We start from the raw sequence: 23,495 nt of genomic DNA, 5'->3' as shown, positions 1-23,495 counted from the left end.
GCGGTCAAAGGTCATTGGTCGGGCCACCACAGGGTCAGAGCAACCATATTCTTAGTCAGGAGGAGTTACTCTATCACCAGCAGAGTTTAAATATAAAAAGCCATGATGGTTCTAATGGCAACAACCAGCTATTGGGTGGCAGGAGTTACTATTCACCTGCACATAGAAACATGCCCACACATAAAAGTCTAAAAGATGAGATGGTAAGACCTGGAAATCACATAGGCCTTGACAACAGACCGTCAAAAATGGACTTCCAATCAGAGCATGGTAGAACTGTACCTGACTGTCAAACCCAAACCGTCAGCTGTGTGAACTGTTACAGAACCTATGAGTATGGACAGCCAGGGGAGAAAGTCAGAGATGTATTGTATGACAGCAGTGCAAGAGAATCTGCTGGGTATGATGGTTCTCCCAACCACAACCCACTTACAAGGCTAAACACCCGAAGGAGCATGAACTACAACCAGTCTAATATGGATATCTATGCAAAGCCTGCAAGCAATCAGAGGAGTGTGACTTTTGACTTGAAAAGATCTGGAGTGCATGTCGTTGATGTACAAAGGATGAACAATGACAGGGAAGATAAACATGACAGGATTAAAAGTTCTAGGAAACCGGAAAATGGTGATAAACAGATCCTGAGCTATGAAAGCATTGGACGATCTGTGAGGAGTAATGGTCTTGAAAGAGAGGACCACTCCAAAAGGCATAAACATAAAGCCCAGTCAGATGGTTTACTAAAAGTGAAGCTCAACCTTAACCCTCTTAAGAAAAGCAAGGTCCATCCAAGGAAAAACAACCACAAGAGACTAGAACAGGGCGATAGAGAAAGAACTGACTCCAAGAACCGAAAGCAACTGAAAATGAGGGATAAAGATGCCAAAGGCAAAAGGCACAACCAGGAAGAGTCTAAAGAAAAAACAGACAAATCCAATAAACGAAACTCGTCTCACAAAAACAAAGCCAATCGGTCATCCAAAAATAAATCTACCACCAGCAAGTCTAAAGAAACTGATGAAACTAATGAAAATCAAGAGGAAGAAGATCCAGTGCCACAGGAAAACAATACATCCTCCAAGGAAAAAAAGACAAATTCAAAATCAAAACATCAGGAGGGCTCGAATGGTGACCATTCCAAGAAGAGTAGAGCTGATTCATATCAGAAAACCGACGTCACACAAAATAAAACTGGAGGAGAAACAGAGGAATCTGGTGGAGCACCTATACCAAGTAATGTGAGTCCTTACCAGTCATACCTCAACGGAGCTGGTGGGAGTTCAGCCAATGGGCAACAGGTGGAAAAATACAGAAATGGACAGTGCCAAGCACCGATCCCTGAGGTGCCCCAACCCCCCGGTTACCTAGGCGATGGAGTGACTCTTCAGAGGACATTGAGTAGCCCACAACTGTCAGCTGCAAAGCCCCTCAAAGCAATGGAAAGGACTTCCAGTTACAGTAACCTTGCTGTCCAGGGAGGAAACTCTGTACTATTACAAAACACTGTAGCACCAAACACCATTTATGGTGGCAACTCACAGGCTCGAAATCTGAGTAGACAAGGCAGTTTAGGTCCGCCATCTTTACTGACTAACATCCCACCCACATCCCCACTATGTACAGACAATGCAGGGAGCTCACCTGTAAATCCACTGATTCAGCTGTTGTCACAGTCAGTTCGAGGCAACTCCAACCAGGGGGCCATGATCGGCTCTCAGCAAGCCCAGTTTCCAGTACCCCAAAGAGTGGGAGATCTTACTCTGCTTGCCCAGGGTCCTGGATCACTAAATGGGCAGAATATCTCTCAGCTTACTCAGGGTCCTGGATCACTAAATGGGCAGAATATCTCTCAGCTTGCTCAGGGTCCTGGATCACTAAATGGGCAGAATATGTCTCAGCTTGTTCAGGGTCCTGGATCACTAAATGGGCAGAATATGTCTCAGCTTGCTCAGGGTCCTGGATCACTAAATGGGCAGAATATGTCTCAGCTTGCTCAGGGTCCTGGATCACTAAATGAGCATAATATGTCTCAGCTTGCTCAGGGTCCCGGATCACTAAATGGGCAGAATATGTCTCAGCTTGCTCAGGGTCCTGGATCACTAAATGAGCATAATATGTCTCAGCTTGCTCAGGGTCCCGGATCACTAAATGGGCAGAATATGTCTCAGCTTGCTCAGGGTCCTGGATCACTAAATGAGCATAATATGTCTCAGCTTGCTCAGGGTCCTGGATCACTAAATGGGCAGAATATCTCTCAGCTTGCTCAGGGTCCCGGATCACTAAATGGGCAGAATATATCTCAGCTTGCTCAGGGTCCTGGATCACTAAATGGGCAGAATATATCTCAGCTTGCTCATGGTCATGGATCACTAAATGTAGAGAGTCTCTCCAACAACAACAGTATGAACCCCGCAGTCGCCCCTGTTCTACAGGAGTACCTGTCCTCAGCAGAAGGCTCACCCAGAAGGATTAGACTAGTGCTGCCTGAGAGAGCCACTAACAGATCGCCAACTGCTCTGGAGAGGAAAATCCGATAATAAGTGGATTTGAATTGTCCAATTGGGTTTTCTTATGGACTCAAAAAAGGATGACTCAAATAACACTTAATCTTAATGCTCAAGTGAACTTAAAATGATCCTGCCTATGTCAGTCCTAAGCATCTCTCTTCATAATGTACATGGAACTCAACCTGTCTTCCTATTGTTAATACCTGACTCAAAGCGTTCTAAACTATTTAATGTTTGTCAAGTGTGTGGCTTGGTAGGTGACTTACTTGTATTTTTATAAAATCAGTTTAGCACAGGTTTGGGTTACATTTGGCGCAGGGTAGACACATGGCAGTATGGGTTTAGTTTGAAACTCCTACTGACCCCTAATTGCACTCCATTGGGTTTAGGCTTACACAAGTTGACACTTCATTATAAGGCTCTGCATTAGAGCAATGGGCTCTAATTTCAGGTAAACTATGAATGAGTAGAACAGTGCGGTGAAGATTATGGAATACAAATTCTAAATGTTGACCTAGTAACCTCTCAGCCTTGGTTGTGTGTAAATAATGAAAAAAGCAGTCTGCTGTAGTTACCAGCTTGCACCTGAGCCTTAAACGGTAATGACAAGAGTCACTTACACCATTGTTTACTTGGCCCACTAATAAGGCCTAGATTCAATCAGATCAAGCGCTAACCGGCGATATTCAACACCCGACGCCCGCAAAACTGATGTTGTGGGGGAAACACTCTTTTCACTGCACTTCGATACCGAAGTGAGTGTTTCGTAGCAGTTTAGGAGGATTAATGTAGCAGGTTAAGAGATGTTTTGTCGGATGTGTAACTGTGTTGGAGCTGTCAAATCGGTGAGCAGCTGCTCTTGATCATTGTCACGAAGCCATACCCGTTCCACTCGCGTTAGAAGTTCAGAATGAGAAAGTGTAATTGGTTGATTTTGCAAATACAGGCACTTTTGGATGTTACATGTTTTTGAAAATGAAACCGCTTGAAACTGATTTTTATCTTTCTGAATATTTTCTTCACTCTGTCTGGAAACAAGATCTAAAAGTGGCTGAGACCATACTTTTCAAGAATATAAAGATTTCTATTGGTTTCCCCAAATACCCGAGGGGAAATGTCATTACCAACATGCCATAAAATGTGCTATTGCAGTAATTGTTCCTAAGGTATTTATATAATGTTAAAAATAAAAAAAATGTATCATGTTTTTTTTTACTATTTTGAAGTTCTTAATTATATGCATTTGTCATGTCTAATTGTCCATATATGCCTTGATGATACTCATATGCATTTACTACATCAAAATCAGAATATTTTACATAATTTCAAAAATAATCTTAAGAACAAGCATATAAGGTTCACATATGGGAAAAATCATCAATATCAATTGTAATTTAATACACCTTTTCCTCAAAAATATGTACCGTGATGGTAATGACTTAGCGTTGTGGTAATGACAGAGTGTGATGGAAATGACATTTCATATAAAACTGATAAAACATACCATTAAACATTTTAATATCACAGTTGTACATGTTTAATTTGATTGAAGACATAGAACACACCATTCAAAACCTCAAAACACAAAGGTAACAAACCTCAAGAACTTAAAGCATCTTTCAGAAAACAAATAGGGATTCAATGCAATATGCAGAAAAACAGGTACAAGGTTGGAAACACTGGTTGACATTCAACAAATTATTGTTCACTGGCTGCAGTCTATTAATTCAGACTCATGAGACAGGTGTATGCTCACTCAAGATTAGGTTTTGCCCTCAATGCTCTCTATTGCTTAACGAGATAGCAAATTTCCTCCCAGACTGCGCCATCAAGCATCATATGCCATTTTGTCACTAGATGAGGCTGAGGGACAAGCCCAAGCACATTCTTTGGTTGGTACCATACAATGTCCTGTCTCATTGGCCAAAAGAATCGGTTGTTTCCCACACAACTCATCGTCTTGACTAGAGCACAGCTCTCTGCATCAACATCGTGTATAATACCAGGATAAGGGTCTTCATCATATTTCACAACACACCACGTTCCAATCAGTCCCTCATATACAGTTGAAGTCGGAAGTTTACATACACCTTAGCCAAATACATTTAAACTCAGTTTTTCACAATTTCTGACATTTAATCCTAGTAAAAATTCCCTGTCTTAGGTCAGTTAGGGTCACCACTTTATTTTAAGAATGTGAAATGTCAGAATAATAGAGAGAATTATTTATTTAAGATTTTATTTCTTTCATCACATTCCCAGTGGGTCAGAAGTTTACATACACTCAATTAATATTTGGTAGCATTGCCTTTAATTTTTTATCTTGGGTCAAACGTTTAGGGTAGCCTTCCACAAGCTTCCCACGATAAATTGGGTGAATTTTGGCCCATTCCCCCTGACAGAGCTGGTGTAACTGAGTCAGGTTTGTAGGCCTTGCTCCCACACGCTTTTTCAGTTCTGCCCACAAATTCTCTATGGGATTGAGGTCAGGGCTTTGTGATGGCCACTCCAATACCTTGACTTTGTTGTCCTTAAGCCATTTTGCCACAACTTTGGAAGTATGCTTGGGGTCATTGTCCATTTGGAAGACCCATTTGCGACCAAGCTTTAACTTCCTGACTGATGTCTTGAGATGTTGCTTCAATATATCCACATAATTTTCTTTCCTCATGATGCCATCTATTTTGTGAAGTCCTCCTGCAGCAAAGCACCCCCACAACATGATGCTGCCAGCCCCGTGCTTCACGGTTGGGATGGTGTTCTTTGGCTTGCAAGCCTCCCCCTTTTTCCTCCAAACATAATGATGGTCATTATGGCCAAACAGTTCTATTTTTGTTTCATCAGACAAGAGGACATTTCTCCAAAAAGTATGATCTTTGTCCCCATGTGCAGTTGCGAACCGTAGTCTGGCTTTTTATGGCGGTTTTGGAGCAGTGGCTTCTTCCTTGCTGAGCAGCCTTTCAGGTTATGTCGATATAGGACTCATTTTAATGTGGATATAGACACTTTTGTACCTGTTTCCTCCAGCATCTTCACAAGGTCCTTTACTGTTGTTCTGGGATTGATTTGCACTTTTCGCACCAAAGTACGTTCATATAGAACACGTCTCCTTCCTGAGCGGTATGACGGCTGTGTGGTCACATGGTGTTTATACTTGCGCACTATTGTTTGTACAGATGAACGTGGTACCTTCAGGCGTTTGGAAATTGCTCCCAAGGATGAACCAGACTTGTGGAGGTCTACAATTTCTGTTCTGACGTCTTGGCTGATTTCTTTTGATTTTCCCATGATGTCAAGCAAAGAGGCACTGCGTTTGAAGGTAGGCCTTGAAATACATCCACAGGTACACCTCCAATTGACTCAAATTATGTCAATTAGCCTATCAGAAGCTTCTAAAGTCATGATATCATTTTCTGGAATTTCCCAAGCTGTTTAAAGGCACAGTCAACTTAGTGTATGTAAACCTCTGACCCACTGGAATTGTGATACAGTGAATTATAAGTGAAATAATCTGTCTGTAAACAATTGTTGGAAAAATTACTTGTGTCATGCACAAAGTAGATGTCCTAACCGACTTGCCAAAACTATAGTTTGTTAACAAGAAATTTGTGGAGTGGTTGAAAAACGAGTTTTAATGACTCCAACCTAAGTGTATGTAAACTTCCGACTTCAACTGTTTGTCTGCAATGGGCTGTATTGGGCTAGGAGATGGCTGTGGTGCTGTGCAGGTGGAAGTGGGAGGTTGTGCTTTGTCTGCCTCTGTTTGTTGAATTATCACAGTCTGTGGGCCAAAACAATCACATAGATGTGGAGTTGAGCAGAAACAACTTAGAACTCTCCATGTGATTTGTCCTGCAATGGCAGTGACGATCTTTATACGGACAGAAGATTTCTTAAATTAATGAACATCAAGTAAATTTCTAACACGTTCTGTTGAGTAATTTAAGTGTTTCCTGGAAGTGTTAAGATAATGAAAAAATAGTGATTTGAAAATGTACAATTTGATATACATTTTGTCATAGAAAATCTGTAGTTTTACATTATAAATATTACCTGGTGTATTTTCTGTTGTTCCACGGTCTGGTGGAGACGATCTGGTAGCAAAGACGATCTGGTAGCAGGGGATCCATTTTCTCAATCTCTTGCTCTTTGACGTAAAAGAGCTTCACATTTACTTTTCCATTCTTAAGGTTCTTTCCTTTTGCCACCATGGAATCAGCTTTTCTCTTCACATCTGTACCGATTCCATCCGCAGGACATTTCCCATGTCCAGCCTCCAAAAAATCCAATGTGATCTTCTGAAACTCCTGATGAAATGGAATTGTGCTCAGGTAGAATAAATTATTTTAGGATCTGTACAGTGTGGTTGTGTTACGCTTGTCGTTTGAATGAGGAGACCAAGGTGTAGCGTGGTAGGCGAACATCTTACTTTTATTAAAATGAACACCGACAACAACAAAATACAAAACGAACGTAAAGTTCTGCAGGCTACACAGCAACTATACAAAATCAAGATCCCACAAACTAAATGTGGAAAAAGCTGCCTAAGTATGATCCCCAATCAGAGACAACGATAGACAGCTGCCTCTGATTGGGAACCATACCCGGCCAACAAAGAAATAGAAAAACTAGAAAGCTCACCCAAATCACACCCTGACCTAACCAAATAGAGAAATAAAAAGGCTCTCTAAGGTCAGGGCGTGACAGGTTGGTCCATCACTTACAACACGGAGGACAGTGGCAGATGGATTAAACTCACGGAGGTGGGAGAGAGTTTTGGAGAGATGCCCAAATTGCCGAGGGGTCATGACGCATTGATGAGCTGACTGAGCACACTGACACAACACCTTCTTTAGTGTATACAACCCCAGTGTGAAGTGCTGTCTGCTGGTGAGAGTCACCAAAATGCACCGCTTGTATTTCAGAGGCATACATGCACAGGTAGTTCTCGGCCAAATCCACATGAGGGATTAACTCATCTTCTATAAGAAGTTTTCTGAGACTTAATGTGGAGTACTGATGTCTGATATTGAAGACATGTTTCCCAAGTGTGTTCTTCACATTGGATGTAAAGTCTTTCAGTAGAGTTTGAAGGGTACCGTACACCTTCTCCTTTACAGTCAAATGGACAGAACTTCTCTTTTATTCCATCTTTTGTTTTCTTCTTTCTCTCTTCTGCCTTTCCACTCAAACCACTCTTTCTCTTTGCAAGTGAGCACTCTCGATACATGCACTCCTTGGTCGTCTTCTCGCAACGCAAAGACCCAACCAATTCTTCAATGTTGCTGCTTTTAACCACTCTGTGATATAACAACTTGTCTGCCATGAACTGAAGGTTGGCATGTGTCTAACATTGGCATGTCTACCTGTCTTTCACTGGTGGATGGACAATCCAAAAGGGACGTCTTTTGGTGAGCTCTGTGTATGACAGCTTGACCTCTGGTAATTCTATATTGAACTTCTGATGGAGTTTTGCCAGTGTGTCATTCAGGTATCTCTTCTGCATTTTATTCTTGTGTCTTGTCAATGTTTCCCTTTTTCCTTTTGATGCTTGACTGTTATCATCACGTTCTAATAACCTTTGTATTTCATCTTCTATTGCTGGGCTGATTGCATTCAAATCTTTCTTTCTTGAGTACTGTAGACAGGTTTGGCCGTTTGTTGTTTGCCCGCATTGTCTTCGCAGAGAACCCAAATTCGCTTTGAGACATTTTCACCATGTAATACTTTTTCAGTATTTTCCCAGCCAAAACCTTGCATTGGTCTTTCGCACTCTGTTGCTTCTAGTATTTCTCTCCCAGCTCTGAGATGTTATGGAACAGAAGTATTTTTCTCAGATTCTGTGGCTTTGACCGCATTTGGTGTTTTGTTTTGGTTCTGGGCAAAACCAAAATCTGGATCTTCTCTGACAAACAATCATATATTTTTTTATACTTTCTCAGTTTTCTTTTTCCGTGGCCTCCATCTTCATATTGGCCATATATAGTTTCCTGTAGACTTTGGATCTGTTTTTTTTTGCGCCTTTCTACGGCCTCTCTATCTTGAGGTTTTCGAGTTTTAACAGGAGGGGGAATCCGGTGCCATTTGAGGGGCAGGTAGATCATCATTCTGTAGCTGTAAGACTTCAGGTGAGTTTGGTGGTACTGTATGTTCCTTGACAGGTATGACTCCATAACCACTCATTTCTGGATAGTTGATCTTCTGTTTCTTTAGTTTATTTTCCAATACCTCCTTTTTTTCTTTTTTTATCACTGGGAAAGTTGGGATTTGGGTTTCTCTTGAGGTATCTTTATGTTTGTTTCTGAAGATACTCCTGGTAACTTATAGGATCTTGTTTATATATGTCCTTGTCCTCTCCTTGGTTGATTTAGGGGGCAACTTATAGAAACATTTTTAATAAATAATTAAAGTCAGTAATAACCATAGTAAGTTACAAATGGACATCAAAATCACTCAATCATCCGAACAAAATACAAAATGTAATGGTCTTATGTAGCAAATAAGTGTTCAATTTCAACTTAACCATAATCAGATATGTAATTTGTGTGCCTTTTCAGGTCTTAATGTAAGTAAAAATGTATTAACTAATACATTTTGTCATTACCATCACATTCTGTCCTTACCATCACAGTTCATTATGTGGTGGTAATGACGTCTGGTGGGAATGACATTTTTACAGTATTTGGTCATAAATAGCAGGAATTCTAGCATGCTAACTACTGTTGAACAGCTAGCATACAATGTATCCTAAATACACATAATTAAAACATAATTTCTAAAACCTATTATAGCCTATTTGGTAATGACTTACGGTAAAAATTGTCACGAATCCCGTTTCCTGAGTCTGGTTGTTGCCTGTGTTCTGTTCTGGAGTGTTTTTCTGGTGTCCTGGAACGCACCCTGTCTGGTTGCCGGGCGTTTTAGCTAGTTGGGAGATCTCAGATTAACCGCACCTGTATCCCATCAGCTATCTGTGCACCTGGTCCTGATCATCATCTCTCCTCTTCATAAACCCGGACCTGACATCCATTCCCTGCCGGATCGTTAGCCTTAAACAGTATGTTGTGCCAGCGTATCAGCCTCCAGCTTGATAGAAATTGTTTTGTTATTTTGTACGTCTTGCTTGCCTGAAACTTACCCCCGTTTGTTCTGTCTTCAGTTATTCACCCGGATCACTTACCCCATTCCTGCGTGGTCGTCGGAGGCTTCCGCTACTCCCTTGGACCCACCTATTCACTCCCATCAACTCACCACCGCTGCCCGTTACGCTACCTGGATATTTCTACCCCTTTATATTCACTTGTAAATAAATACTCACCTTCTTCCTACTCTCCTTGTCCTGGTCTGCTTCTGGGTTCGATTTTGAAAGAACGTGACAAAAAATAGTATCTTATCATATTTACCTTTATTTTTCTATCCTTTCCCGGCATTAAAATGTGAATCTCCTTCCATGACATCCATGTGTTCCACTGTCACTATTCATATCCATGGTAACCAAGTACACAAACTTTTGAAAACCTGTTATTATCATGTAATTTGCTTGTGGTGGTGTTATGACACAATACTTAGAGACAGACTGTATTTTGTGTTTAAAAAAAAGTAACAAATGGCTTATGCACATCTAATATGTATAGTTTCCATTTATTTTACTATATTTTTTTAACAGTTGCATTAAATATATTCTAATGATCAAATCAAATCAAAATTAAATCTAATTTTATTGGTCACATACACATGGATAGCAGATGGTAATGCGAGTGTAGCGAAATGCTTGTGCTTCTAGTTCTGACAATGCAGTAATATCTAATAAGTAATCTAACAATTTCACAACAACTACCTTATACACACAAGTGTAAAGGGATGAATAAGAATATGTACATATAAATATATGGATGAACGATGGTTGTACGGCATAGGCAAGATGCAGTAGATGGTATAAAGTACAGTATATACATATGAGATGAGTAATGAGGGTATGTAATCATTATATAAAGTGGCATTGTTTAAAGTGACTAGTGATACATGTATTACATCCAATTATTAATTATTAAAGTGGCTAGAGATTTGAGTCAGTATGTTGGTAGCAGCCACTCAATGTTAGTGATGGCTGTTTAACATGGCCTTGAGATAGAGCTTGTTTTTCAGTCTCTCAGTCCCAGCTTTGATGCATCTGTACTGACCTCGCCTTCTGGATGATAGCGGGGTGAACAGGCAGTGGCTCGGGTGGTTGTTGTCCTTGATGATCTTTTTGGCCTTCCTGTGACATCGGGTGATGTAGGTGTCCTGGAGGGCAGGTAGTTTGCCCCTAGTGATGCGTTGTGCAGACCGCACTACCCTCTGGAGAGCCTTAAGGTTGTGGGCGGAGCTGTTGCCGTACCAGGTGGTGATACAGCCCGACAGGATGCTCTCGATTGTGCGTCTGTAAAAGTTTGTGAGTGTTTTCGGTGACAAGACAAATTTCTTCACAGACACCACGCTGTCTGTGTGGGTGGACCATTTCAGTTTGTCCGTGATGTGTACGTCGAGGAACTTACATTTTTACACCTTCTCCACTACAGTCCCGTCGATGTGGATTGGGGGGTGCTCCCTCTGCTGTTTTCTGAAGTCCATGTTCATCTCCTTTGTTTTGTTGACGTTGATTGTGAGGTTATTTTCCTGACACCACACTCCGAGGGCCCTCACCTCCTCCCTGTAGGCCGTCTTGTCATTGTCGGTAATCAAGCCTACCACTGTAGTGTCGTCTGCAAACTTGATGATTGAGTTGGAGGCATGCATGGCCACGCAGTCATGGGTGAACAGGGAGTACAGGAGAGGGCTGAGATCGCACCCTTGTGGGGCCGCAGTGTTGAGGATCAGCGTGGTGGAGATGTTGTTTCATACCCTCACCACCTGGGGGCGGCCTGTCAAGTCTAGGACCCAATTGCACAGGGCGGGGTCGAGACCCAGGGTCGAATGCACGAATGCTGCCATCAGTCCACGGTTTCTGGTTAGGGAAGGTTTTAATAGTCACCATGGGTACAACATCACCGATGCATTTGCTAATAAACTCGCTCACCGAGTCAGCGTATACATCAATGTTGTTGTCTATCCGGAACATAGCCCAGTCCACGTGATCGAAGCAATCTTGAAGCGTGGAATCCGATTGGTCGGATCAGCGTTAAACAGACCTGAGCATGGGCGTTTCCTGTTTTAGTTTCTGTCTATAGGCTGGGAGCAACAAAATGGAGTCGTGGTCAGATTTGCCAAAAGGAGTGCGGGGGAGGGCTTTGTATGCATTGCGGAAGTTAGAGTAACAATGATCCAGAATGCTGCCAGCTCGAGTCGCGCATTCGATATGCTGATAAAATTTAGGGAGCCTTGTTTTCAGATTAGCTTTGTTAAAATCCCCAGCTACGATAAATGCAGCCTCAGGATATATGGTTTCTAGTTTACATAGAGTCAGTGAAGTTCTTTCAGGGCCGTCGAGGTGTCTGCTCAGGGGGGGATATACACGGCTGTGATTATAATCGAAGAGAATTCTCTTGGTAGATAATGCGGTTGGCATTTGATTGTAAGGAATTCTAGGTCAGGTGAACAAAAGGACTTGAGTTCCCGTATGTTGTTATGATCACACCACGTCTTGTTAATCATAAGGCATACACCCCCGCCCTTCTTCTTACCAGAGAGATGTTTGTTTCTGTCGGCGTGATGCGTGAAGAAACTGGGTGGCTGTACCGACTCTGATAACATATCCCGAGTGAGCCATGTTTCTGTGAAACAGAGAATGTTACAATCTGATGTCTCTCTGGAAGGCAACCCTTGCTCGAATTTCATCTACCTTTTTGTCAAGAGACTGGACATTGGCGAGTAGTATACTCGGGAGCGGTGAGCGATGTGTCTGTCTACGGAGCCTGACCAGAAGACCGCTCCGTCTGCCCCTTCTGTGGTGCTGTTGTTTTGGGTCATTTACTGGAATCAGATCCATTGTCCTGGGTGGTGGTCCGAACAGAGGATCCGCTTCAGGAAAGTCGTATTCCTGGTCGTATTGTTGGTAAGTTGACGTTGCTCTTATATCCAATAGTTCTTCCCAGCTGTATGTAATAAGACTTAAGATTACCTGGGGTAACAATGTAAGAAATAATACATAAAAAAACAAAATACTGCATAGTTTCCTAAGAATGCAAAGCGAGGTGACCATCTCTGTCGGCACCATCTTGCATCAATTATCAAGACTTTTGTAAGTATAAAACGTACCAGAATGTCAAAAGTGTGGGTGTAAGAAAGGACAAAAACTGCGCAAAACAGTGAAATCCAGACATCAAATGCTTTATTAAATAAATGTTTAAAAACATATTAAAAGCTGAAAAAAAAGTTTAAGGTTATTTTAGTCTCTACTATGTGGATGTTTGCTAAAGCGGATCTGATTGAATAGAGGCATAACTCTGTAAGCTTCTGTGTTATATAACCATACCAAACGTAACATATCATTCTAACTTAAGGTTTGCATTTAATATGATACATCTAGTCTATGAGACCAGGCTGGTTTAGCATGGTCAAAATACCCACAGGTCACAGATGTCAATTCAACGTCTATTCCACGTTGGTTCAATGTTTTGTTTGAATTACATGGATACAACGTTGATTCAACCAGTGTGTGCCCAGTGGGTATGCTGTCGGTGCAGTATGGGACTGTGTGTCCTTCACAGGGTTCAGCAGTGAAGCACTGGGTCATGTTCATTAGGCACCAAATGGAAGAAAAGGTATTGAAACAGTGAGGGATTACCTTGACTAGTCCAGTTAGAAACGTACATTTTCGTTTTACGTTGCAAAATATTTTACTTTGAAAAAGTTTTCTGTTGCATGCCATAATAAACACAACCCTGTTGTCTGGACAATAACAATGTTGTTCTGATAATGTGACATTAGAATACGATGTGCTGGACAATCAACTCCATATCACACCTGTAGTTATCAATAAATATCTTCAGATAAAAGTGTATAAATAATTAATCCATCAGTTTGAGAAATGTATTTGGTTATAAATCATTAGGCCACCACACGTTTATCTTCTAAGTTCATCCTTGACCCGTGAAAAAACAATAGGCTAGTTCTCTCGGAATCCAAGGGTAGAGTCATAAGAATGAGATGAGCGAGGTGAGATAGTGCTCTGTACTCTCTTTATCTGCTCTGTGAAATCACTGTGATCTCTGGTGCATAGATAACACACACACACACACACACACACACACACACACACACACACACACACACACACACACACACACACACACACACACACACACACACACACACACACACACACACACACACACACACACACACACACACACACACACACACACGTGTTCACTCATTATAAAACACTACACTTTCTCTCATTCGACAACAGTCCAACAGTCCTTGTCTGCCTGTCTGCACTGAATCTGACTGCACTTGTCACAGCTTTGAGATCTCATGGAGGAGGAAAAGACAGAGAAAATGTATGAAGAAGGAAAGAAGAAAGAGAAAGAGGAAGAAGAGAATGAAGACCTGAGGAGATATTGTCAATACTTTACTAAAGAACAGTTGATCATGCTGTGTGTCTGTGTTGCTCTGCTTGTGCTACTTCTGGTCATCATCATCACCTCTGTTCTCCTGACTCAAAATGGAGGTAAATATCTCTCTCAAAAAAAATGCAATCAACAGTTATTTACTTACTGATCCCAGAATACAAATTAATCAGCAAAATAATCCATTGAAATATATAAACTGTTGATCTTAACACTTTCAATATTTTTTTTAATAATGTTGAAATGGCGTTTGTATCTACTGTAACCCATGTTACGCCTTGCTTGTATCTTGATCACTATAACTGCAGTTTCCATATCGATAAGGGCTACAGGTTACGATAGCTAATCATCTGTGACGAGAAGATAATAACTGTTCCTGTGCCTACTGGTAGGGCATCTGAAACGATCCTGCCGTTCCCTACTGATGGAGACATGCTGGACTTCCTCGTCCAAACTGGAGACATCAGGGAGAGAGACGCGCTGTACGCCACCTGGTATCACCGTGCCAACAACAAGTCAGAGATGAACATAGCACTGCAAAGTAATTTTTTTTTTTTTTTTAAAGATGTATTGTTCTCGGGAATTCTATGAATTCTATGTAACCTTAGCAGGTATGGTACAGAAAAGGTCAACATTGTCTACATTTGATAGTATACAGAGGGGATTTGCAGTAGCATTCACTTAGGACACACCGTAGCAAAAAGTTTCCCAATGGAAAATGAAAAAGAGTGTTTCTTATTGGACACGTTCAGGTAGTCCCTCCCTGTTTCAGTCCGTTTTAATCTGTTTGTTGGCTAGTGAACACAACCCTGTTCTGTCCCCCTCTCTAGGTTCTATCATGGTTCTGGAGGCTGATGTGACTGTGCAGGGATACGCTACGGTCAACGTGACCACTATCCCCATCATGGCTCATCCTCCTGCTGTCTACAGTGACAACACTCTGGACCAGTGGCTGGATGCCGTGCTCCAGTCAAAGAAAGGTATCAAACCTAGCAATATGACTTAAGATATCAATTCAACTCTAAATATCAGTTAGAGCCTAGTGAAACAGTTTCTTCTGGTCCTTTAGTACCAATCTATGAAGTCAATCAATTATCCAAAAGGATCTAAGATATGCATAATCACATGAAATCTGATGTACTTTCGTATTACGTACAACATGTCTGTAATACAACTGACTCTTTCAGGCATAAAGCTGGACTTCAAATGCATCGAGGCGGTGACTCCCTCTCTGGGCATCCTGAGCATGAAGAACCAGACTAAAGGCATCAACCGGCCGGTGTGGCTAAACGCTGACATCCTCCCTGGGCCAAACGTCCCAGCCTTCTGGCCTGTCATCGACGGACCTGAGTGAGTAACAAGGAAAGAGCAATCGTATTAGCCAAATCCCAGACCTGTATGTTTTGCTTTATGCTTCAGCAAACTAATTTTACAATACAGATCTCGTATAAGCAGGATGGATTGCCAAGTACAATTTAGTTTCAACCTTTTCTTTCACAATAATCATGACCAGATAGATTTTTTCTTATTTTTTTTTTTTTCTTATTTTTTTTTTTTCTTATTCAATTTAAGGTACCAGTGCTTTATTACATGTCACTGTCTGACTTGGAGATCTAACAGGATTTCAGAGTTTGAATCAGTCTCATACTAATTATACCCAACTTTCCTGTCTCCATGCAGATTCTTGGCAATGATCCATCAGAGTTTTCCAGACGTGACCATCTCTCCTGGATGGGCAGTTCTGTATCTGCCCCAGTTCCCAAACGTCACCTACACACAGGCCATGGTGGAGGACATGTACGCCATCATCAAAAATGTCCCTCAGACAGTCACCTTCCCCATCCACGCGCTCATGGCCAAGAACGGATGGCCTCACATCAGCTGGCTACTCAGCCAGTCACCAAAGTAACTAGAACAGCTAGTTCCTATACAGTAATTGATCTAGTCGTGACTTTCATATCTTCCAATCACACTGATGAAGGTTACACTTGTCTGAATGGTGGACAATGAGATAAGCTGTCTGTCCCTGTGTACAGGTTCAGTCTGACTCTGTGGCAGAGCCAGGAAAAGAACCCCAGTGTGAATGACCTGCTGTTCGTCAGAGACAACACCAACCCTAAGCGGGTCTACTATGACATCTATGAACCTGTCCTGTCCCAGTTTAAAGAAGCTGCCAGTAAGTCAAACCCTGTGAAACTCTCCTCTGGGACGCCCAGACATTTCAGAATTTTGTTGTAGCTCTGAACTAGTTAACCCGATTCAGGATTAGTTGACATGTTGTGCTAGCTGTGCTAGCTCGGGAATAGATCAAACACATGGAACAGCTGGGGTTCCCTGAGGAAAGTTTTGAGAACCATCTGTGACTTCTGTACAGTCATACGAATCATTATCATTAGCTTATTCATTATTAGTATTACCATTCTACATTCCTGTCTTGAAAATGTATTTCAAAATAATTCTCGACAACTCGTAAAACCAAATGGTATTTCCAACCAGTCCATCCTGATTTTAATGTAAACAGGACTGAGTTGTTTGTGTGATTGTAGAGCAAAGAGATCGGCAGAGGAGGTTCTACCCTGGAGGAGACCTGATTGACTATTTCCAGCCGAAATATAGAGATGGCTTGTACATCCAGTGGAACACAGTCACCGACAGAACCTCACTGCTTTCTCTGCTGTCAGGTAGGAGGGATGATGAAGGGTGGGGGTGTAACCAAAATGGCAACCTTAGAATTGCAATGATAGGTTTTATACAGATATTTTTGTTTTTTGTTCAGTGACATTCATACTGTCTAGAGTTGAATATTGAATACAGCGGTCAAATCTCCTGATGGATTCATAATCTGTTGCAGACAGTGCCAGTGGCATGCTCATCATTCCAGTAGGATCTGGTTCCGCCCAGCCTGGGGTCCCAGTGGTGGAGGGCTCCCGTCCAGAGTTCCTTCTCCAGGACTCCCTGAACCTGGTTCTGGCCTCTCCAAAACCCTTTGGTATCTACTTAAGGATCCAGTCCCAGAGCCAGCTGGAACCCTCTCTCCACCTCCTCAGCTCAGCTTACCACAGCGACCTCCTGTACCGCCCCGTCTGGGTCAACATGGCTCTGTCCCATGGAGCCTTCCAGACCCAGGGCTACATCTCTGGGAGGGAGTTCCTCCACACAGTCAACCAGGTGTTCCCCTATGTGACCCTGGCCCCCAGCTGGCCTCTTGAAGTCCTGAGGGAGGGGTATAACAGGGCCATGGTGGATGACATGGAGGTTTTACTGAAGGGGGCGTGGCAGGCTGTGTCCCTGCAGGTGAGGGCGGAGCCACTGGGGAGATCTGTGGAGGGACAGAGGAGGATTCGGGAGGTGCAGTCACGGTACTCACTTACAGTGGAGACCGGGACAGAAAGTGGGATTGATGAGGCAGGACCACAGGCAATCATGGCCAACCTCTCTGGGAGCAAAGACAGAAGCTTGTTTTTTTATAACTGAGAACTACTGGTCTAAGATGTGAAGACATGATCACCTCTTAAATTAGTTACATTTTCATCTAATCTTTTGTTGTATTTAAAGTAAATGAAAAACAACCATTCAATTTAATTGTAATATATTTATTGTAAAATTGTTAGCAATAATTTTGTACAATCATCTTTGTAATTTCAATTGTTTTATATAAATATATATATATATAAAAAACTTTAATGCCTGTAGTTTAAGATATGATATTCTTATCTTATGTGTAACTTGGCTGAAACATTTGAATGCCTCGTCATAAAAAACATCATGAAACATATCTGACATCAAATGCAGTGTTACTTTCTGTATTCTGACCCTCTATAAAACAATACAGAGCTCTACTCAGTAAAACAAACAGCTCGTTACTATTCATTCTCTGGAAAACTTCAAATACAATTTACATTTCTGTCTCATATCATTTTCACATGTTATAATTGGAGATGCAAAACATTGTTAAAAACCATCAGTGCCCCCAAAAATGTTTGCTGTAGATGCTCCTCTTTCATTAGCCTGGTCCCAGATATATTTTAAGGTCATTGTCAACGGCCATAGGAGTTGGCAAGACAGCACAAACCGATTTATGAACAGGCTCCTTACATTATTCACTCTAATAAAAGAAGTCTTGAACTTCATCACAGCATCTAATGGCAGTCTGTTAAATCCATCAGCACAATACTCATCGAGGGTGAGGTGGTCAGGTGTGGTGAGGATAGGGGGTTACAGTAGTGTACTATTCAGTGTGGAGGGTGGTTGGTCTTTAGGGGTAGGGTTGTCCCTGTTGTCCTGGAGGAAGGTACTACAGGTGCAGAAGGTGCCGTAGAAGCTGGAGGAGAGCCCGGCGATGTCTGTGGAGATGTAGGGCAAGACCTCGGGAGACGCCTGGTTGAAGTAGGAGATCTAGGAGGGCCAAACAGGATAGGAGTTGTCCTCATCATTAAAGTTGCCATCGGTCATGGTCATTTTACCAGTGGTAATTCAAGAGACTACAAACACATTGGGCAAACAATTTGTTACTGGTTGCACACTTTCTTACCTTGGATACAGTGTTGGAGACCTCCATGATGCTGAAGCCGGCACACAGCACCTCCCCTCTGTTGTAGCCCTCTGTAGGAGGGTGTGTGGGTAGAGTGACCGAACGCAGAGCAATAACATAAGGGTCCCTTGAAAAGAGAAAAATCTCTTTCTATCACATTGTCTCTTTATTTTTCTGTCTGTCTGTTTGCTTGCCTGTCTGTCTGTCTGCCTGCTTGTCAGTCTGCCACTCACCCGCTGTCACACGGCGGTCTCCTGGAGGCCAGGAGAATGAAGTCCTGGACCATCCCTCCCTGATTGGCTGAAGAGCTGCTACTGACCCCACCCCGGCATATGGAGGGAGTCACCACGCGGTACAGAAAGTCATCATCGTCCACCCTACGAATCAGCTCACACCTCCTACACAGGGAAAGTCAGGAAATCAGGAGAAGCCAGTGACACATACTATGCAGTGCGGGAGGCTGCTGTGTATACTCTTGAGGTCTTATAGGACCCTCTCTTAAGTGGCGTGTGTTTGTGTGTGGGTGTCGGTCTGTCTGTCTGTGCATACAGATACCCACTTGTAGTTTGGATCCCACTCCACTCTCTTGCTGAGGTCAGAGAGCACCATGAAGGCCCTCTCAGCCGGGACGTCTGCCTCAAACTCAATCTTAAAACTCAACACCTGCTTCTGCTCCAGGGTGTACAGGCTCACCTGTGGGCCAGAGGGGGATTACATAAGCCATGATTAGTCCTGAATTTAACATGAGCCCAGAGTATTTCCTAGTTTGGCACTGTGATCGAGAAAAACTCTGGGCCCTCGTGGCCATAGCCTGTGTCCCACATTGGCTCCCTATCCATTATGCCTTGTGGATGGCCTAAATAAAAGTCTCAACCCAGCTCACCTTGTTTTTCTCAGAGTTTAACACCCAGTTGTTTCTGGCAGCCAGCATCTTCAAAGCAGACACGTTGTTGTAGCTCAGGTACACCTGCAGCCATTCAAAATACATTCAAGGTTATTGTTCCCATTTGACACTTGTTCACCTTCAAACACAGTAAGCACAATGTGTTAATTGGGAGAGTTAGACATGACATAACACTTTAGCACTCACGCTATCACCTGGCGATACATTTTATCATTGATTTCAAGGCCCAAGTGATTGGACAGGCTATAAAATCGGCCCATGCATGCATGACCTTTGGTCTTACTCGGGACTAAGATGTGCTAATCATTCTAGATCAATCTTGGATCTTAATCAACATTTTAACTCTAACCTCTGTACTATTCTAAACTGTTTCAACTGCTACGTTGAGTGAGAACCAGAACCAGAGGGTGTATTCAGTACTGTTTGATGTTAAGGTCTCTCGTCGTCCTTTACCTGGTTGCTGAGGTCCCACGGTACAGATAAGGGCACCTCAGTCTGCTTGCAGGATATTATGTACTTCCTGAATGGACACACAGATCTGTTACAATATTCTATTGTGTGCACCACACACTTTGCAGGCTACATTGCAGTCACGATTAAAGTTACTCAGGAAGTTTCCTTCTCTTTACCTGTCAAGTCGTATTTTCTTTCTAGCAATGGCCTCCTGATACCGTCTCCTTCCCTCCTGTCAGTGAAAGAGGTTAAATAAGACAGAAGGACCATATTGTGAAATATGTTAGGTATATTATATATATTAGGTATATTATATATATTATATATATAATATATTAGGTAGTTACTGTTCATTAACTGATAATAAAAATCTAAATAGGAATGTATAGAATTTTTTATCTAATTTCACAAAAATTTGAATGAGAACTGTTTGACTCTGACCAGGGGTTCAGGTTGTATTTTTGGCAACGTGCAGGGCTTGCCATCCCTGTCGCAGACCTCAAAGGTCATGAAGGCGCTGTTGATGTGCCTCAGAGGCTCCTCCCCCTGATAAGCCTCTGCACACACACCCACCTCCATGCTGCGACATCACAGGGACACAGCCAATCACATGACCATCTCAGGTCAGCTCAACATTCCACTGTAAGTTAATGACTGAAATTTGAACTTATTCAAGATTAATCAAACAATTACTCAATAAATCAATCAATAATGTGAGCACAAGTTCTCCCGATCCTTATCACCATTGATTTGAAAGACTCAAATACAAAAAACTGTCACAGTCAAACCAATTTTTAGCCTTGTTTTATACAGTATATGATCTGAAGCTCACCTGTTCTTGAATGCATTGTTTACGATGGCTTTGAGGACCAGCCGGTCGCCCACGTGTGAGGGACCCCTGAAATGGAACATGTCAATGCTCCGCAGGGTGGGGTGGGCGTTACACAGACGACTGGAGAGGAGTGGAGAGGAGGACGAAGAGGAGGAGTGAGAAGAGGGAGCGGAGGAATGAGAGAAGGAGGAGGAAGATGAGGAGGAGGATGTTACAATACTGTGTAATTACATTCTTATCACACTCTGCTTGTGTGGTGTTTTCTGTTCTTGTTTAACAGTGTGTGTGTGTCAAATCTAATTTTATTTGTCACATGCGCCGAATACGCTGAATATAAGTGTAGACCTTACCGTGAAATGCTTACTTACAAGCCCTTAACCAACAGTGCAGTTCAAGAAGAGTTAATAAAATATTAACTAAATAAACTAAAGTTAAAAAATTTAATAAAAAAGTAACAAGAAAATTACATAACAATGACAAGGCTATATACAGGGGGTACAGGTACAGAATCAATGTGCGGGGGTACAGGTTAGTCAAGGTAATTTGTAAAGTGACTATGCATTGATAATAAACGGAGTAGCAGCAGTGTAAAAACGGAGGAGGGCGGTGGGGTTTTGGGTCAATGTAAAGTGTGTGTGTGTGTGTGTGTGTGTGTGTGTGTGTGTGTGTGTGTGTGTGTGTGTGTGTGTGTGTGTGTGTGTGTGTGTGTGTGTGTGTGTGTGTGTGTGTGTGGTACCTAGCAGCGATAGTAGCCACGTTCTCCATCCAGGCCATGATCTGTCCTCCGAACGTGTTGACCTGGTGGTTGGCATGAGGAGGGAGAACCAACTCTACACTCTCTACCTGCGTCCTCTCTGCTGGCACCGCCTTCTCAGTCTCCTGGACCTCCACTAACACACACACACAGAAACACACAGGTTATTACAGCACCTGTCAGCACACAAACTCAACATTACTTACAGTGCATTTGGAAAGTATTCAGACCCCTTGACTTTTTCCACATTTTGTTACGTTACAGCCTTATTCTAAAATTGATCAAATGTGTTTTTTCCCCTCATCAATCTACACACAATACCCCATAATGACAAAGCAAAACAGGTTTTTAGAAATGTTAGCAAATGTATAAAAAATGGATAACTGAAATATCAGACTTACATAGGTACTCAGACCCTTTACTCAGTACTTTGTTGAAGCACCTTTGGCAGTGATTACAGCCTCAAGTCTTCTTGGGTATGACGCTACAAGCTTTGCACACCTGTATTTGCAGAACCTCTCAAGTTTTGTCAGGTTGGAGAGCGTCGCTGCACAGATATTTTCAGGTCTCTCCAGAGATTTTCGATCGGGTTCAAGTCCGGGCTCTAGCTGGTCCACTCAAGGACATTCAGAAACTTATCCCGAAGCCACTTCTACATTGTCTTGGCTGTGTGCTTAGGGTCGTTGTCCTGTTGGAAGGTAAACCTTCCCCCCAGTCTGAGGTCTTGAGCGCTCTGGAACAGGTTTTCATCAAGGATCTCTGTACTTTGCTCCGTTCATCTTTCCCTCGATCCTGACTGGTCTCCCAGTCCCTGCCGCTGAAAAACATCCCCACAGCCTGATGCTGCCACCCCCATGCTTCACTGTAGGGATGGTACCAGGTTTCCTCGAGACGTGACACTTGGCATTTAGGCCAAAGAGTTCAATCTTGGTTTCAACAGACCAGAGAATCTTGTTTTTCATAGTCTAAGAGGATTTAGGTGTCTTTTGGCAAACTCCAAGCGGGGCTGTCATGTGCCGTTTACTGAGGAGTGGCTTCCGTCTGGCCACTATACCATAAAGACTTGATTGCTGGAGTGCTGCAGAGATGGTTGTCCTTCTGGAAGGTTCAATCATCTCCTCAGAGGAACTTTAGAACTCTGTCAGAGTGACCATTGGGTTCTTGGTCACCTCCCTGACCATGGTCCTTCTCCCCTGATTGCTCAGTTTGGCCGGGCAGCCAGCTCTAGGAAGTGTCTTGGTGGTTCCAAACTTCTTCCATTTAAGAATGATGGAGGCTACTGTGTTCTTGGGGACCTTCAATGCTGCAGAATTTTTTTGGTACCCTTTCCCATATCTGTGCCTCGACACAAGCCTGTCTCGGAGCTCTACGGACAATTCCTTCAACCTCATTGCTTGTTTTTGCTCTGATATGCACTGTTAACTGTGGGACCTTATATTGACAGGTGTGTGCCTTTCGAAATCATGTCCAATCAATTTAATTTACCACAGGTGGACTCCAATCAAGTTGTAGAAACATCTCAAGGATGATCAATGGAAACAGGATGCACCTGAGCTCAATTTCGAGTCTTATAGCAAAGGTTCTGAATACTTATGTACATTTTATCTTTATTTAACTAGGCAAGTCAGTTAAGAACAAATTCTTATTTACAACGATGGCTACCAACCCTAACCCGGACGACGCTGGGCCAATTGTATGCCGCTCTATGGGACTCCCAATCACGGCCACTTGTGATACAGTCTGGAATCGAACTAGGGTCTGTAGTGACGCCTCTAACACTGATATGCAGTGCCTTAGACCACTGCACCACTCGGGAGCAAATAAGCTACTTCTTTTTTTTATTTGTATAAAATTGCAAAAAATTCTAAAAACATGTTTTCGCTTTGTCATTATGGGGTATTGTGTGTAGATAAAAATACATTATTATAGTCAACTTTAGAACAAGGCTGTAACCTAACAAAATGT

General features: G+C 42.4%; 2 protein-coding genes across 3 annotated transcripts in view; one reads left to right on the top strand and one right to left on the bottom strand.

The window, feature by feature from the left end:
• The first annotated feature begins 11,727 nt into the window (after window positions 1-11,727).
• Window positions 11,728-18,186, top strand: LOC129823936 (protein FAM151A-like). The gene is made up of 8 exons (XM_055883067.1): window positions 11,728-14,155; window positions 14,443-14,597; window positions 14,887-15,036; window positions 15,244-15,406; window positions 15,737-15,961; window positions 16,093-16,232; window positions 16,603-16,737; window positions 16,908-18,186. The coding sequence occupies exons 1-8, from the start codon at window positions 13,962-13,964 to the stop codon at window positions 17,528-17,530; spliced, it is 1,785 nt and encodes a 594-aa protein (XP_055739042.1). The 5' UTR covers window positions 11,728-13,961; the 3' UTR covers window positions 17,531-18,186.
• Window positions 17,629-23,495, bottom strand: part of LOC129823935 (acyl-coenzyme A thioesterase 11-like) — a 29,132-nt gene continuing 23,265 nt past the window's right edge. For both annotated transcript variants that reach the window (XM_055883066.1, XM_055883065.1), the window contains 10 exons: window positions 21,513-21,666; window positions 20,777-20,896; window positions 20,386-20,524; window positions 20,121-20,176; window positions 19,945-20,011; window positions 19,471-19,554; window positions 19,147-19,280; window positions 18,821-18,985; window positions 18,588-18,714; window positions 17,629-18,451 (listed from right to left, as the gene is read on the bottom strand). In XM_055883066.1, the coding sequence (XP_055739041.1) occupies window positions 18,272-18,451; window positions 18,588-18,714; window positions 18,821-18,985; window positions 19,147-19,280; window positions 19,471-19,554; window positions 19,945-20,011; window positions 20,121-20,176; window positions 20,386-20,524; window positions 20,777-20,896; window positions 21,513-21,666 (1,226 nt within the window). In that variant the 3' untranslated portion in view covers window positions 17,629-18,271. The remainder of the gene's footprint in view (window positions 18,452-18,587; window positions 18,715-18,820; window positions 18,986-19,146; window positions 19,281-19,470; window positions 19,555-19,944; window positions 20,012-20,120; window positions 20,177-20,385; window positions 20,525-20,776; window positions 20,897-21,512; window positions 21,667-23,495) is intronic.

Source organism: Salvelinus fontinalis, chromosome 26 (assembly GCF_029448725.1).
Source record: "Salvelinus fontinalis isolate EN_2023a chromosome 26, ASM2944872v1, whole genome shotgun sequence".
Classification (NCBI taxonomy): domain Eukaryota; kingdom Metazoa; phylum Chordata; class Actinopteri; order Salmoniformes; family Salmonidae; genus Salvelinus; species Salvelinus fontinalis.
Note: the sequence above shows the minus strand (reverse complement) of the source record. Positions and strands in the feature narration are given on the sequence as shown.